Below are 16,686 nucleotides of genomic sequence, written 5' to 3'. Positions count from 1 at the left end.
AATTTTTAAATATTATTATTTCTAATTTATCCTGGGGTTTACAATAAGACTACATGAAAAGTGTCTAAGAAATTAGTTATGATTAAAGCTACTAAAAAAGAGAAATACAATAAGCTGCAAGAGCTAATAATAAATGGAGTGAAAATACAAAAGGAAAAACTCTTGGAAAATAAAAAGGCCATAAAAATACCAATGACCCTAGAAAAGATATAAGAAAAATAATAATTCTCTACAAATATAACAAGGTGGAGAAACATGCATATCTGTTAAGCTTAAATGAAAAGCGAAACAAAAGGAAATCTAAGAGTTGCATGAAAATTAAAAAAATTGAGAAAAATAAAATGAAGATAAGCTTTAAGTGTTTCATTTTAGAAACAGGACTATAAAATAAGTACCAAAACTTTACAGTAAAGTTAGAAGATCCTTTGTTGTGAAAGGCTTTGATAGTGTTGATAGTGTGCAATAACCCAAAAAGGATTAAGGCTAAACTAATTACAAATATGCTCGTGGAATCTTCTCTTCTCTATCTTAATCTAAATACACAAATAACAATTTATTATAACAAAAGATAGTAAGAAAAAATAAAAAGCATTATGGAAATCTATTCAAAGGTTTGGTGCATATGTTTCCATAAACAAAAATGAAGTTGAAGGCATCCCATGTAATATGATTAAAGCAAAGTCAAATTCAGATTTTTGTATAAAATTTTTTATTGTAGTTTTATGCTATTTCATATAACTTTGAATTCAATTGTTGGAATAAGCCAAGAGTTTTACACGTGTTTCTAGGCATGTTATTATACATTAGGTTAGAATTTCAAGTCAATTGGAGTTTAGCAAGGGATTATTTCAAAGGGTTAAAATTAATAGAAAAATCTTATCAAATATATCTATTTGTACCTTCGTCTATTATTGAGACTATATCTAGAGCTACAAAAGGAGTTTTGCTAATATTTTATTGGGTTGAAAAATATGCATTCATACCTTTTTATCAATATATGGTAGGGAATAAATGTTTGAAATTTGTAAGGGATATGTGAAAATTAGAGAAACATTGTTTCTTTGTATATTATAGATTTTACTTAATATAATGATTTTTTAATGCTCTTGTTAGCATGTGTGGCAATTATCAGCTCGCTTATTCTACAAGGATTTCATGTTAAACATGGCGACATTTATGGTACTAACTATTATCCATAGTTTACAAAGATTCTATATCCATTATTGAATGTATATGGTGACAAAGACACTTGAGATTTTTTGTTGCTCCTTTTATTTTAATTTACAAGAGTTCCTTATTTAAAATGGAGATTATAGAGGCTATTTAAAGGAGTTCATACTTGAAGAGAAAATAAAGTGGCAACAACTTTTCCTCCAAAATAATAAAGTAAAAAGTGACAAGTTTTCTTTATTTTCAAGAAAAATATTGGCGGAAAAATGGCTCTATAGAAAGCTTTGTTTTATATTTATTTTTATTCTTTTCTTCTTTATTTCTCACGACAACAAAGATAATTTATTCTCATGGGTTTTATTCTTTTTATTACTTCTATTTGGGCTATCTAATATGGTTAACAACCTTGCCATTATTTATAATGGGTTTGGTTATATTAGACTTGGGTTTGATTAATTTGATATGGTTCAATGTTTGTTTAGAGGTTATGGCCCAAAGCTTGTTTGGGTCTATATATACGAGTTTATTAGTATAAGTTTTAAATCAGATTTATAAGTAAGCCAATTTAGCTCACAAGAGTAGATCCATTAGACTTTTTATTTTCAAGAGTATAAATACTCTTTGTAAGGACAAAATATTGAGTCTTGATAATACTATTGCTATTGAATTTACTCAACCTGTGTGAGAGGGATTCTCATATGCTTTGGTTCTCTATCGAATTAAATTGACTTATTGAAGATTAATTGGTTTCATGACGTCTTCGTTATATATTAGTGAATTGGTATTCATAGGGTGAATGTTCTTATTCCAATAGTATTGGTGCCTCTAGGTAGGTTTTTATTGTGTCACCCTCATATCTGACTTGTTTTGGCTTTTCATGATTTGTTGTCAATCATGATATGGGTTGTGTAACCATATGATCATGAGATTCACATCACTTTATCTTTTCTCCAAAACAAATAGATATAAAAATCATTTATAAAAGTAATATAATACTTCTAAACAAATAGATATAAAAATACTTTGTGCAATCATTTATAAAAGTAATATAATACTTTTTTCTACATATAGTTTACACAAACTTTAAATCATTAATACCTGAGTGAATTAAGTTTAGAGATTCATTACTTTTTTTAATTATTTGAAAAAATAGATTTGTGAATTTTGATTCTATATAAATTCCATAATTATGATTTTTCTCAAAAATCATATAATTCATGGTTTATTAACTTTTGCACAGAATTATAATTCACATGACCTCAGATATCATGCTATACATCATACGACTAAAGCAAATAAAAATAAAAAATATTTTTATTTTTGTTCTTATCATTAGTTATAATAGTCATTACATTCATTTTAAAGAGGTCATCACATAAATACCATTTTCTTACAAACAAACCACTTTTATAAATTATAAATTTATCACTCTTAAAAATCATCTTAAAATTATTTTTGCTCAACAATGAGTCAAACACTAAGTTTTTTCTAATATCAGCAACATGTAATACATTTTTTAGGTTGAAATGCTTTTTGAAAGTCATCTTTATTATGACTTTTCCAACACCCAATACCTTGAAGGTTAATGAGTTCACCATATATAGGTTTTCTTCATCTACTTTTTGTAAGTGAAAAACATTCTCTTTTTAGCGTATACATGTTTGTAGCACCTATTTGAACCCACCATTGCTCTAAATTATTGATAAGGTTAACTTTGAAAATAACACAACACAAGTTCATATTTGAAACTTCATAAGTGAGGTGATTAACCTCGGTGATATTGGCTTTATCAATCCTTTTTGTATGGTTTCTTGCTTACCATTATTCTTGTAATCTTTAGCCAAATGTTCAGTCTTGTTGTAGATAAAACAGTTGCCATTAAACTTCTTGGCAATTCCTTCACCTTTCATAACAAACTTCCCTAAATTTTTATTGTAGGACTTTACTAGTTGTTCCACAATATTTTCTTTTAAAGCACTAGAGGAGTTGGTTTTCCTTTTAAATAATTTATTATCCTCTTTTATCCTTAACCTAAAAATAAAGTCTTCAATTCTCATCTCTTTGCTTTTATGCTTAAAATAGTCCTTAAAAGCTTTCTAAAATAATGATAATTTTTCAATGATTGCAACCACTTGGAAGGACTCGTTTAGAGATATACTTTTAGCATGTATATTATGCAAGATAAATAAAAACTCTTGAACTTGGCTCATTACGGTTCTTAAAGCGATCATCTTGAAATATATAAATTTAATGACTATGAATTTCTTCACACTAGAATCTTTAGTTTTGTACTTTTTATCTAGAGCTTTCCATAATGTTTTTGCACTCTTGATTGAACTATACACATTATATATTATGTTGTCCAACTCATTCAAGATGTAAGTTTTGCACATTGAATTAGTATAATTCCATGCATCCACAACCGCCATGGTAGTGGGGTTATATTTATTTTATAATGATTTTGGCATTTTTTTTGTTAAGAATTTTGTCAAGTTGAAGGTGGTCAAATAGAATAATATCTTTTATTGCAAACTCTTAAAATTCAATTCATTAGATTTTTCAGGTTTCTCACCATGCACCGCAGAAGGTGATGGTGGAACCCTCACTACGAAAATAGTACTTGCCGGAGCAACATTGGTTGGCACAACCAAATTGGATTTTTCAGGTTTCTCACCATGCACCGTAGAAGGTGATGGTGGAACCCTCACTACCAAAATAGTACTTGTCGGAGCAACATTGGTTGGCACAACCAAATCTTGAATAAAAAAATAAAAGACATAATATAATTCATAAAAAATAATAGCTAATAATATTTATAAATAAATATTTTGGCTCTACAATAAGCAGGTAATAAAATAAAAACTTGTAAAAGTGTAATTTTTTAGATAGAAATATTTAAACTATACAAGATAAAATCCACCATCATTTTTTTTTTGTTACTATGTTCAGCCCTATTTGGTTCACTGGGATTTATTCAATTATCCTTATTTCACATATAAATTATATCGTATGCAAAAGTAGTATAGTGTAAATATTACTTTCACTAAATAAGTTCTTAGAAAAGATTGAAGTGGTCATTAATTGTCCTATTTAAAATCCAATCTTTTTAGATAGAACAATAACATTTATGAGAACAAAATCAACAATATAACTTTGATGCCAATCTTATAGAGTGTAAGCAATATAGCATAAACTATCATAAACAAATCAATAATTTACTTATTGAAAAATATGAATCAATAAGATTTATGACATATATCAAACCATCCAAATAACATGAAAAATAATTTTAGAAGATAAACCATAATTTTAAAATAAAGATATATAGCAACCTTCTAAAATTAAACAAAAAGGAAAAAAATCATAACATACGAAAAGGTTATAGATTAAAACATATAGAAATAAAATTAAATCTATGTATGATAATATATTAACTTAAAAAGAAGTTAAATGATAACTTAAATTTTAAAAATGCTAAAAACCTTTTTTACAATTAATATATATAATAATTTTCATAATAATTTTTTTCTCACAAGATAAACTATAAAGTCTTAAGATTGTAAAGTCAAAGTTTGTAAACACAAACACTAGTGAACAATAATATTTAGTTTGCCATATCAAGGCATGTTAAACATAGAAAAATTTTCAAGTAAAGCCTATACTTCATACAAATTTAAATATACAAGCATGTAACATAATAATTCATGGAAAACATGTTTTTAACACAAATAAAAAATAAAATACTAGCATGCATACAAATCATATATCCAAACTTATAACTGATATTAATTTAAAGTCCTAGCATCCATACTAATAATAAAAATATACATGCTTAAATTTAAAAAAAATAGTGTAGTTACTTGTTGAAGCACTTTAAAACACAGTTATTAAACCCGAACCAGTCTAATGAGTCATCTCAGGACTCAGTCAACTCGGTTGTTGGATTGGTCCGAGTATGTTAAAAGACCGGCCGGTGCAACAACCCAACAAAACCTGATTGACTCAGTGGGTCGACCCATGACCCGGGCGACCTGGATGAACCCAAATGAGAGCCGATGTTTTTTTATTTCAATTGTGGTTTTTCTCTTATACCCATCTTTTTTCATATTTTTTTAGTAGGTTATTGATACTTCTTAAAGTTCACTATATTAATATTAGAAAAATATTTTATTTTTTCAATATGGGATTTGAAACCCTTTAGTATATATATTTCATGTTCCCAAGAAAAAGGTTATGTTTTTTCAATATGAGATTTGAAACCCTTTCGTATATATACTCTATATTCACAAGAAAAAAGTTGTGTTTTTTCAATGTAGGATTTGAAATTCTTTAGTATATATACTTCATGTTCTCATGAAAAAAGTTAGTTTTTCAATATGTGATTTGCAGCCCTTTCGTATATGTATTCTATGTTCACAAGGAAAAAGTTGTGTTTTCTTAATGTGGGATTTAAAACACTTTAGTATATATATTCTATGTTAAAAAAAAAGTTATGTGTTTTCAATGTGAGATAAAAAATATTTTGGTTTAAATACTTCAACTTAAATGGATAGAATAATATATTTTCAATGTGAGATTTGAAACTCTTTAATATATATACTCTATGTTCACAAGAAATAAGTTATTTTTCCAACATGGGATTTGAAGCTCATTAGTATATATATTCTATGTTCACAATAAAAAAAAGTTATATTTTTGCAATATAAGATAAAAAAATTTTGGTTTAAATACTTTAAATTTAAAGGATATCATAATAATTTTTCAATATGAAATTTGAAACTCTTTAAAATATATACTCTACATTCCTGAGAAAAAAGTTATTTTTTCAATGTGGGATTTGTAGCTTTTTGGTATATATACTCTATGTTCACAAGGAAGAAGTTATATTTTTTCAATGTGGGATTTTAAAACTTTTAATATATATAATATATGTTCCAAAAAAAAGTTATGTGTTTTCAGTATGGGATAAAAAATATTTTGATATAAATACTTCAACTTAAATGGATAGAATAATATATTTTCAATGTGAGATTTGAAACTCTTTAATATATATACTTTATATTCATAAGAAAGAAGTTATTTTTTGAATGTGGGATTTGAAACTCTTTAATATATATACTCTATATTCATAAAAAAAAATTATATTTTTTCAATATAAGATTTGAAACTTTTTTTATTTAAATACTTTAACTTAAAAAGATAACATATTATCTTTTCAATGTGAAATAAAATTTTTTTTAAAATATTATTTTAAACTTTATTATTTACAATAGATATAAGATATATTTACATGGATTTTTTTAAATTTTTTATATAAAATATAAAATTTTTAATTTTTTTAATTTTTCTGGATTTAACCATCAAAAAATTTGATTTCAAGTTTTAATTACCATTTTGTCTATAAAACTCAAATTTCAGAGCGCAAAAAATGTATGGATTTGTACTAGTTAAAATATGGAATTGTCCAGCCAGGAAAAAAAAAAAAAAATTCTGTCGCGTCGCGTTTCCACAAGTTAGGACAGGTCCTTTGTGGCCAAAATTGAGTGTCGCTCCTTTATCTATCTTAATCGGAAGATTTTTATGATTCTTCAACTATACACGTAGGATGAATCGAAAGGAAAAGCAGAACAATAAATATTAGCATACTGAACCTTCATTACAAACTAAATCCATTGTTTACAGGATCCATCAAAAGAATTAAAATCTTTATGGAGCTTCAAGAAATCACCTTATATGCCGTTCTTCTTGGTATAATTTCTCTCTTCCTGTCCACAAAATATGCCACGACAAACAAGAAAAAAGGCAAGATGCCACCAGAGCCAGCAGGGTCATGGCCAATTATCGGTCACCTGCATCTTCTTGGAGGAGCAAACCAGCTACTACATAGAGCATTTGGGGTGATGGCCGATAAGTACGGGCCAATCTTCTCTGTCTACCATGGAATTCGTAGAGTGCTGGTTGTGAGCAACTGCGAAATTGTGAAGGAATGTTTAGTTACCAACGACAAGGTTTTGGCTGCTCGCCCGAAATACTTGGCAGTAAAAATCATGGGCTACGACAATGCTATGCTCGGCTTTGCACCTTATGGGCAATATTGGAGTGATATGAGAAAGCTAACCATGGTTGAGCTTCTCTCAAACAGCAGGCTTGAGATGCTCAAGCATGTACGGGACACAGAAACTAAGTTGCTTCTGAAGGATTTACATGACAGATCAATAAAGAATGAAGGGCATGTTTTGGTGGAAATGAAGGAGAAGTTTGGGAACTTGACAATGAACATAATAGTAAGAATGCTTGCTGGGAAGCGATATTTTGGTACTGACACAAACGGGGATGAGGAGTCGGGGAGATTTCAAAAGGCTTTGGGAGATTTCTTCTATATAGTGGGTTTATTCTTGGTTTCAGATGCTGTTCCATTTCTTGGTTGGTTGGATTATGTTAGGGGATTTGCAGGCAAAATGAAGAGGACAGCAACGGAGATAGACCGTGTGTTTAGTAGCTGGGTGGAGGATCATCGACGAGACAGGCTCAATGGAAGCATCAAGGAGGAGGAGAGAGATTTCATTCATGTTCTGCTTTCTAACCTGGAAGACGGCAAGATTTCTACTGTTGACGCTGATACTGCAATTAAGGGCACTTGCTTGGTAAGTGTTTACGATTTCTGCCATTAAGTTCAATGATTTTATTCGTAGAAAACTAAAATTATTATTTTTAATATTAGAGATTAGAATCATACAAAAATATATAAAAACTTTAATTTGATTTAAAAAAAAAAACAATAATATGAAAAGCATTTTATAAAACAAAACCCACAACAACGCCAAACGGGAAAAGCAATTGAGCATACGGCGGTGGGGTTCGGCAGAAAACCCAGAAGAAGGCCATTAATTATAATAGTCACAACAAATTCACAGTAAAGACAGAAAGTAGGAAAACAAGGGCAAAGAAATTGAGAGCACTTCTTGGATTGAATCAGGAAGAAAGTAAAATGATCAAGTTAGACTAATCACCAAAACTCTAATAATGAACTCAAGAAATGAAATTTTTGAAGCCAGTGTCTGATGAAGGACAAGAAAGCAACATTATCTTTCTTTATGCAATAACATAAAAAACCAAGTTGAACTAACTACCATCTAGAAGGCCTGTTTCTAAATAGTAGGAGGGTAGGGCCAGGCCAGGCATTTTAGGTGATAATGAAAATTCAACTAATGGTGTTTGGTATTATAATAATTTTTATAGTTATAATTTAAAAAAATATTTTATAAAAAATATATTTAGTTGGAGTTGAGTTATTATTTATATATGTTTAGTTAAAACTATAATTGAAATTGAATAAAAAATTATTTAATATGTTTAGTTAAGAATGCTATTGAAATTAAAGTTATATATATTAGTATTAATGATTTTTAATTTAAATATTATAAATTTAACTATTGTAATTACATCATGAAATAAATAATACTTTATATAAAATATTTTTTATTATTCCATTAAACAATTTATAATTTGAGATTGCGATCAAATTTTGTAAATGGTACATGGTCAAGTATTTTTCATCTAATTTATATAGTATCATTAAATAACGTTAAATATTAATTTTTTGAATAAAATATAATAAAAAAATAAAAAAATTATATTATTGTGTCGGACCGGTTTAATGATTTTGAACTCTAAATAGGACCCAGTCCAGTTCGAATAGTAGAGCATACCTCCATTGTTTACGTGAATTTATTTAATGAATAATGTAGTATGTTTCATTATTCACCGGACAGTACAGCATAGTTCAACCACGCAGAGCAGCTCCCGGTTATTTTACTTCCCTTGTGTTTCAAATGTAAAAACACTTTGAGTATCATTAATAATAAACTATATTTTTTCTTTTATTAAATAGTTTGTATGTTTTAAACAAAACACATATTCAATTTCATTACCAAACGGCCTATAAAGCTGCTCACTATTACACTTCACAATTGATAACGAATCTCAGTGATCGACTGCGTCCTATGCAAACTAACAGATAATGTAACAGAAATGCTGTCAGCAGTGGATTAAAATAGTGATGAGAAAATATTGTCAACGTCTCTTTCTTTTATTTCATGGTTTTAGATTATCACGCAATCTTTATATTGTAGAGCCTCATTTTGGGTGGCCACGACACGACATTTGTGACTCTTACATGGGCACTATCTTTGATATTGAACAACCGCAACGTTCTTGAAAAGGCACAAGATGAGCTTGACATTCAAGTAGGAAAGCACCGGCAAGTTGACGAGACAGACATAAAGAGCCTTGTATACTTACAAGCCATTGTCAAGGAAACAATGAGACTATACCCTGCTGCCCCGCTTTCAGCACCAAGGCAAGCCATGGAGGATTGCACGGTAGCGGGCTTCCACATCCCAGCGGGCACACGCCTTTTGGTTAACCTGTGGAAGTTGCACCGCGATCCCAACATTTGGTCTAACCCATTGGAATTTCAGCCTGAGAGGTTCCTAAAGGAGCATGCCAATTTGGATGTGAGGGGTCAAGATTTTGAATACGTACCATTTGGGTCCGGAAGAAGAATGTGCCCAGGGATTTCCTTGGCGCTCCAGGTTTTGCACTTGTCACTGGCTCGACTGCTTCATGGTTTTGAAATGGGGACAGTTTCAGACGCTCTAATCGATATGAGTGAAGGCCCTGGAATCACTATCACCAAGGAAACACCATTGGAGGTCATCCTCCGCCCAAGGCTACACTCAAATCTATATGAATGTTAAGCAGCTGAAGATCTCTGGGTGATCACATGCTCAAGCTAGTAAGCTCAATTTACGTGCCCATTCAATTCATAGGATTGATGCATAAATAAATAATTCAAGTTCGTTTAACAATGCCATTTTCATTACATCTAGAGATTCCTATTTGCAAATATGATCTTATAGTATCAGCAGTGTAGTCCATTGTTCTTGAATCTTGTATTCCAGTTACTGTTATTCACGTTATGAAAAACTTGTAATCAGAGATAAAACTGCGTAATTAATGCGTAACATTCACCACAACATAATCTTGGTTGTTACGTAATGAGGATAGAAATGAGTTGTCAAGTCGGGCCTTATTTGCATTCCAAAGGGGTTCATCAACTTTATTACCACAGAACTGCTGGCATATATCTTGGGTAAGAGATCAAGCCACAAACTGTCGAGTGCAAACATGAGGTTTTTATATTAAAACATCCTAAAAATAAGGGATAATACCCCGAGTGTAATCGCTGAAAGCAAACAATTTTAACAGGTATGATAATTCATGTCATGACAGACACAAACATGCTCTGTTTGTCTCACTGCCATATCTCAAGGATGAGCTTGCCTGAAACCATCAGCGGCTATAGGCACACCTCTACAGTGAAGTTGCTCGTACCCTGTCGACTGGCTCCTTGGGGTGCATTTTCCAGTTAATGCCTGGCGCATACACCCTGTGCACGAACAACAAAATTCCAGCACGTATCCAACTGAATTGCAGGTTTGCCAGTGCCTTAGTCCTTCATCCAGCAGCAAGGGATCCACAGGTGACAACTCCATGCATATAATTTCAATGCTGGCCTCAGCCAATTGCATAACGCAGCCCTCTGGAGCAAAATCAGGAAACCATAGCATAAACCCCATGTTCATAAATCGACATCCTTGAAATACAACTAAAATTGAAAGGATAAGAGCCGCACAAAAACTATTTGTGCATTAAATGCTTTATCTTTTCGTTAAATTTGATAAAACATATACCATCATGATGATTTAATATCTGACTTTATTTCAGTATAATTCTTTCCAGATGATTGACATCATAACTTTTACGACACTGCTTTGAAAAGGCTATCTTAAAACTATCAAAATTTGACAATTAATATTTGACTTTATTTCAGTACAGTTCTTTCCATATGATTGACACCATAACTTTTACGACACGGCTTTAAAGAGGCTATCTTAAAACTATCAAAATTTGACAATTCATGGTAACCACTTAGAGCTAATAATTGAGATCTTTCCAAATTAAATCAAGAGTCAAGATTTGTCTCCAAGAAAGATAAAATGTTCATCTTTCACCTCCTACAAATAAAAGTGAATTCTAGGTATTGAAATAAAGGAAATTAGAGGTCAAACTTTAAAAAAGATTAGTTTTTTTCCTAATTTTTTCTTCTTCTCTCTGCTAATCTCTTTCTACTCTCTCTATTGCTTCTTCAGCGACCACCACCTCAGCACCACCGTGAACAACAATAGCCCAACCAACTCATCTTCTCACTAGCAATAAGAGCAGCCACCGTAAACTTCTTCCTCTTCGCCACAAGTTTCTTCTTCCAATAATAAAAACCACCCTCTTCACTGGCAGCAACTCCAACCCTATCGTGAGCCACCAACGCCTCTGCCATCCTCATGTCAGACTAGTGATGACAACCACACCCTCCACGCTAGGTAGTCTTCTTCTCTCCTTTTTCCTTTTCCCCATATCAATCATGGATATTGCATGCACAACGATAATTCATTCTGCATGCAGCATAATTAATTCACATGATCATTAGGCGAGGCTAGCTACCATGTGAGCCGAGCTAAACCCATTTCAGCCTAGTCTTTATGCTTAAACCGAGTCTAGCCCAATCAAAAAGAGAGATGGGTCTGTTGGGTTGTTAGTTGACCCTACTCAGTCTGACTAGTTCTAGCCCAGATGATTGACAGCTCGAGCCTTCTATATTTAATAATAATATAATAATATTAAAAATTAAAAATATATTAAAAAATCAAATTTTTCAAAAGGTATTTTAAAAACATTTGTGGGTCCCCTACATGTTTTTCTAATAATTTTAGATAATATTGAGTTGTATATTTACACTATAAAATACAAATCTAGTATTAAAAATACCTGATTTTCTTTTAAACCTTAAAAAAAAATTCAAAACTTTCAAAATCATTCAAGAAAAATATTTAAATTAATTTCTTCTTTCCAAAACAAAAATGTTTTTGTCTTTGTGCATATGGTCAAATCTTAAAACTTTTTCATGTATATTTTCTAAAAAGAGATAAAATCATTTTTATCATATTTAAAAAAATACAAAATGGATATCATAAAAAAAAATTTGATTATCCTATAGGGTTTGACCAAAATACAAAAAAAAAAACTTATAACAATTATTTTGTTATTCGAAAAGCTAGGACTTAGCTATATCCAAGAAATAAATAAGTGTGCCCCTTAGAATGGTAAGAATTTAATCTAATAAGATATAGACTTTCTCACGAAAGGAGATTTACCTTGACCTTTATATAAGATTTGTGCCCCTTAGAATGGTAAGAATTTAATCTAATAAGATATAGACTTTCTCACGAAAGGAGATTTACCTTGACCTTTATATAAGATTAATGTATAGAAACGCAACTTAAAATAACAATCAAACAACAATGCAACTTATCTTAAGTAGAATATATAGAGGATGATGCATCTTCCTCTTATACAACCATTTTCTTACCCGAACTCTTACAGATCATTAGGTTTCTGAGTGACCATAACTTTAGGTGGTGACTTCTAAACCTTATAATCATAATTTCATAATTAAACTCAAAACCTTTTTTCCTTTTAACACATCTCAGGAGGAAGACTCATCATTCAACATTGTGCACATTGTGACAACCATGACTGGCATTTGAAAGTCAGATGAGGATGAGTAATCTCCTCATCATTTTTTGGAATAAGTTATCGAATGAAATCTAGACTTCAATTGCATGCTTGGATTTGAGTCTTATGGTGGAATCTTAATCCTTTTTTGCAAATTTAAAAAGGGAGAGTTTTCAAACTGATATTTTAAGGTAATTACTTTCTTTCTTTTCTCTTCTAGAGGATTTTCTTAGTGGAAAGACCAATTTGGACTTCCTAAACCAAGTCCTTAAACAAGTGGCTAACAAAGCATCCACTTCATCATCTTAAGAATTGATTAGAGAATTGTTTTCATGCTCTATTTTTTCTATTTTGAATAGTATATCTATTGACTCGAGAGATGAGAGGAAAAGAGTATCCTATCAGGCATGCTAGAAATTTGTAAATAAAAAATTTTGTGTATTAAAAATAGTTTCAAAATTACAATATTAAATTTTATTACAAGAAAAAATGGAAACTCTCTTGAGATGCTCTTCACGTGCACAAATCCTCTTATTAATCAAATCTAAATCTTGTTTTAGATGGGAAAATATTCACACGAGTTTGAAAGCTTTTATCGTGTGAAATCTTAACTTGATATGATTTGACTTCGTGAAAAATAAAAACTATTCACATAACCCTAAACATTTTAACCGTGTGAGATCTCAACTTGAATTGATTTGATGAATGACTTGACTTGACATGATGAAGATTATTCACACGACCCTGAAAACTTTAATTGTATGATATATTAACTTGATTTGATTTGATAAAGGAAAGAACTTTGATCCTTTGCTTCCTCAATTTGATTTGATGAAGAGAAAACTTTAATGAAGATGAAGATTATTCATACAAGCCTAAAATCTTTAACCATGTGATATCTTAACTTGATTTCATTTGTTAAAGAAAAAGATTTTGATTCATTACTTCATTGATTTGATGAAGAAAAATATTTTGATATTATGCTTCCATGATGGACTTTAATTTCTTTAAGAGAACTTCCAAGTATTTGTTCTTAGTTTTTAGGCTTTACATGTTGTTCTTATTGTGCTTCTTCTTATTGTTATTTTTTTTATGCATGCTATGTTTGATTTGGTGGCTTTATTGTCTATTTATATACTAACCAGGTATAATATAAATAAAATTTCTTCTATTTAAAGGAAATTTTAGGAAAATTAATATGAAAATTTCTTAAAATACCCTTAGTTAAAAGGATATTAAAGTAAGAAGTAAGAACCATAAAATATATTTGTGTCATAACCCATTTTTGGGTTATTCTCCAATTCACATTTTTTCTCTTTTCAAAAAATAAAAAAATATTATCAAAAAATATGTTCTCCAATTCACATTTTTTCTGTTTTTAAAAAATAAAAAAATATTATCAAAAAATATAAACAATGAAAAAAGGATGTCAGACCGCTTAGAAAATGGTCAAAAATAGATTTAGGAAGTCTAAAAATATAAAGATTAAAATTTGGTGATATTTTATTAATTGATAAGAGCGTTGTTAATGAAAAATCAATTTCAGGAAGAAAAGGCAAAAATCAGATGTTTATGGACTCAATTAAATTTTATTAAAAGATTAATTAAATTTATAAAGGTTTTGATCTCAAGAAAAATTGATTTTGGTGTTAATTTGGGCTTTAATTGGAAGGAATTAAAGTTCTAGGGTCAAATTATAGTTTTTGAGAGTTAATTTGGTCAAATCAGGAGTTTAATTACATAAATATTAAAGTTTGATGGCAAATTAGGAACTTACTGAAGAAATCTGAAACCAATGACCAAACTGAAAAAGGCGCGTAAATAGAGGGGCTATAACTCAACAAAATCCAACATTTGTGTAGTTAACGACACATGCACCAACCCCGATAGTGATGGAGGTATCTGCTAACGAGTCCCATAAGATTAAGTCATCCGATAGCATTAATCAAGTTAAGATAGAGGTGTTGGAAGCTAGACTCAGTCATTGAAGAGGTAGACTTATATGACCCAATACATGTGTCACAACCCATTTTTAGGACCCCCATATGAAAAATAATAAAATATAAAAAATATAAAAATATTATCAAAAAAATATAAAAAGTGCAAAAAGGATGTCAGCGCATCCAAAAATAGGTAAAAATTGGTTGAGGAGGTTAAAAAATACAAAGATTAAAATTTGACGGCATTTTATTGACTTGTTGATAAAGAAAATTCAATTTGAGTAAGAAAGTCCAAAATCAGATGTTTATAGACTCAATTAAATTTTATTGAAGGTTTAATTGAATTTATGGAGAGTTTGATTACAAGAAAAATTGATTTTGGAGTCAATTTAGACTTTAATTGGAAAAAATTAAAGTTCTAGGGTCAAATTATAATTTTTAGAAATTAATTTGGTCAAATCATGGGTTTAATTGTATAAATATTGAAGTTTGATTACTAATTAGGGACTTAATAGAAGAAATCCAAAACCAGGGACTAAAATGGAAAAGGCGCCTAAGTTAAGGGGCTAAAATTAAACCGGTCAAGGGTCTAGTTAAAGAAATTAAAAGTTTATTGCTCAGTTAAGAGTCAAATTGCATAAAAATGAAAAAGGCAGGCAACTTTAGGGCCGCTGTTGGATTTATGGCAAGGATGTAATTGTATTAATTTTAAATTAAAATTGCAATTTAGGACATGATTGAAAAAATTACAAATTGAGGACAAATATAAAAATTGAAACGTTTTATTGCCATTTCATTTAAATGAAACAACGCATTTTGTACAAAATGACATCGTTTTATGCATTGTTTAAAAAAAAAACTCAAAATGGTGCCGTTTTGAACAGCACCATCATCTTCTTTTCCTGGACATGCAGAGAATAAGGGAATAAATGTGTTTTTCTCCTCTCTTTTCACCAACTTTTCCACTGCCATTTCTCCTTCAAAAGACACTAACACAATCCTTTTTCCATATATTAGACGGATGGTAGAGGGGCGACAGCACAATGGCCTCCCCAACCACGTCCCCCCTATTTTTCGCCTCTTGTTTTTCACCTATAAAAACAGTTGAGGAGACCGACAAAAAAAAAAAACAAGTGAAAAGGAGGGAAAGAGAAGCAACTGAAATCGAAAGAGAGACAGGTGCAGAACGAGAGAAAGAACAGAAAAAGAAAGAGAAGGGAAAATATAGAAGAATAAAGAAGAAGAGAAAAAGATAAAGAAATAGGGGAGAAGAGAAATAAGAAATTGCCACCGACCACCATGCCTCCACCGCCAGTAACCGTTAGCATCTCCGCCACTCCAAGTAAGACCTCATCTCCTTTGTTTTGCCTTCACTTCTTCCTATGTCGTGCAAGACGTGTACAGTGCACAACTACAGGCGGGGAGAAGCTGGTTACTCTGCTAATGCACAGTAACCAGCTAATGTTGGCTGGGCCGAGCCCACCCATGTAGTTGGGCCAGGTTCGGCCCAACCATGTATTTGGGCCTGAACTGGCCCATTTTTAAAAATAAACTCAAATGCTTGTTTTAGAATTTTAACAATTTTTTTACATATTTTTTATGTAATTTTGATTAATGTCGGGTAATATTTTTATGTCGTAAAAATACAAATCCAGTATTAAAATTCTTGATTTTCATCAAAACTTTTAAAATACAAAAAAATTGAAAAAAACAAAAATAATATTTTTTGTGCATACTGCCAAGTGTCTCAAAGCTAAAAAATCATATTGTATTTTTCATATACTAAAAACAATATGTTAGCATGCATTTTGGCTTTAATAACAAATTTATTAAAGTCAAGAGAATATTGGCCAAAATTTCAAAAACAACAAAAATTTTATTTTAGTTGTCGCTTAGTATCTAGGGTATGACATTACACATAATGCATATTTTGGATATTTAA

General features: G+C 30.4%; 1 protein-coding gene across 1 annotated transcript; it reads left to right on the top strand.

Annotated features, from left to right (window-relative positions):
- The first annotated feature begins 6,751 nt into the window (after nucleotides 1–6,751).
- On the top strand, nucleotides 6,752–10,253 carry LOC105111887 (cytochrome P450 CYP82D47-like). Its single transcript, XM_011007361.1, has 2 exons — nucleotides 6,752–7,814; nucleotides 9,303–10,253. The coding sequence occupies exons 1-2, from the start codon at nucleotides 6,879–6,881 to the stop codon at nucleotides 9,927–9,929; spliced, it is 1,563 nt and encodes a 520-aa protein (XP_011005663.1). The 5' UTR covers nucleotides 6,752–6,878; the 3' UTR covers nucleotides 9,930–10,253.
- The last annotated feature ends 6,433 nt before the right edge of the window (nucleotides 10,254–16,686 follow it).

The sequence above is a fragment of the Populus euphratica genome, unplaced genomic scaffold (genome assembly GCF_000495115.2).
Source record: "Populus euphratica unplaced genomic scaffold, PopEup_1.0 scaffold609.1, whole genome shotgun sequence".
Classification (NCBI taxonomy): Eukaryota; Viridiplantae; Streptophyta; class Magnoliopsida; order Malpighiales; family Salicaceae; genus Populus; species Populus euphratica.
Note: the sequence above shows the minus strand (reverse complement) of the source record. Positions and strands in the feature narration are given on the sequence as shown.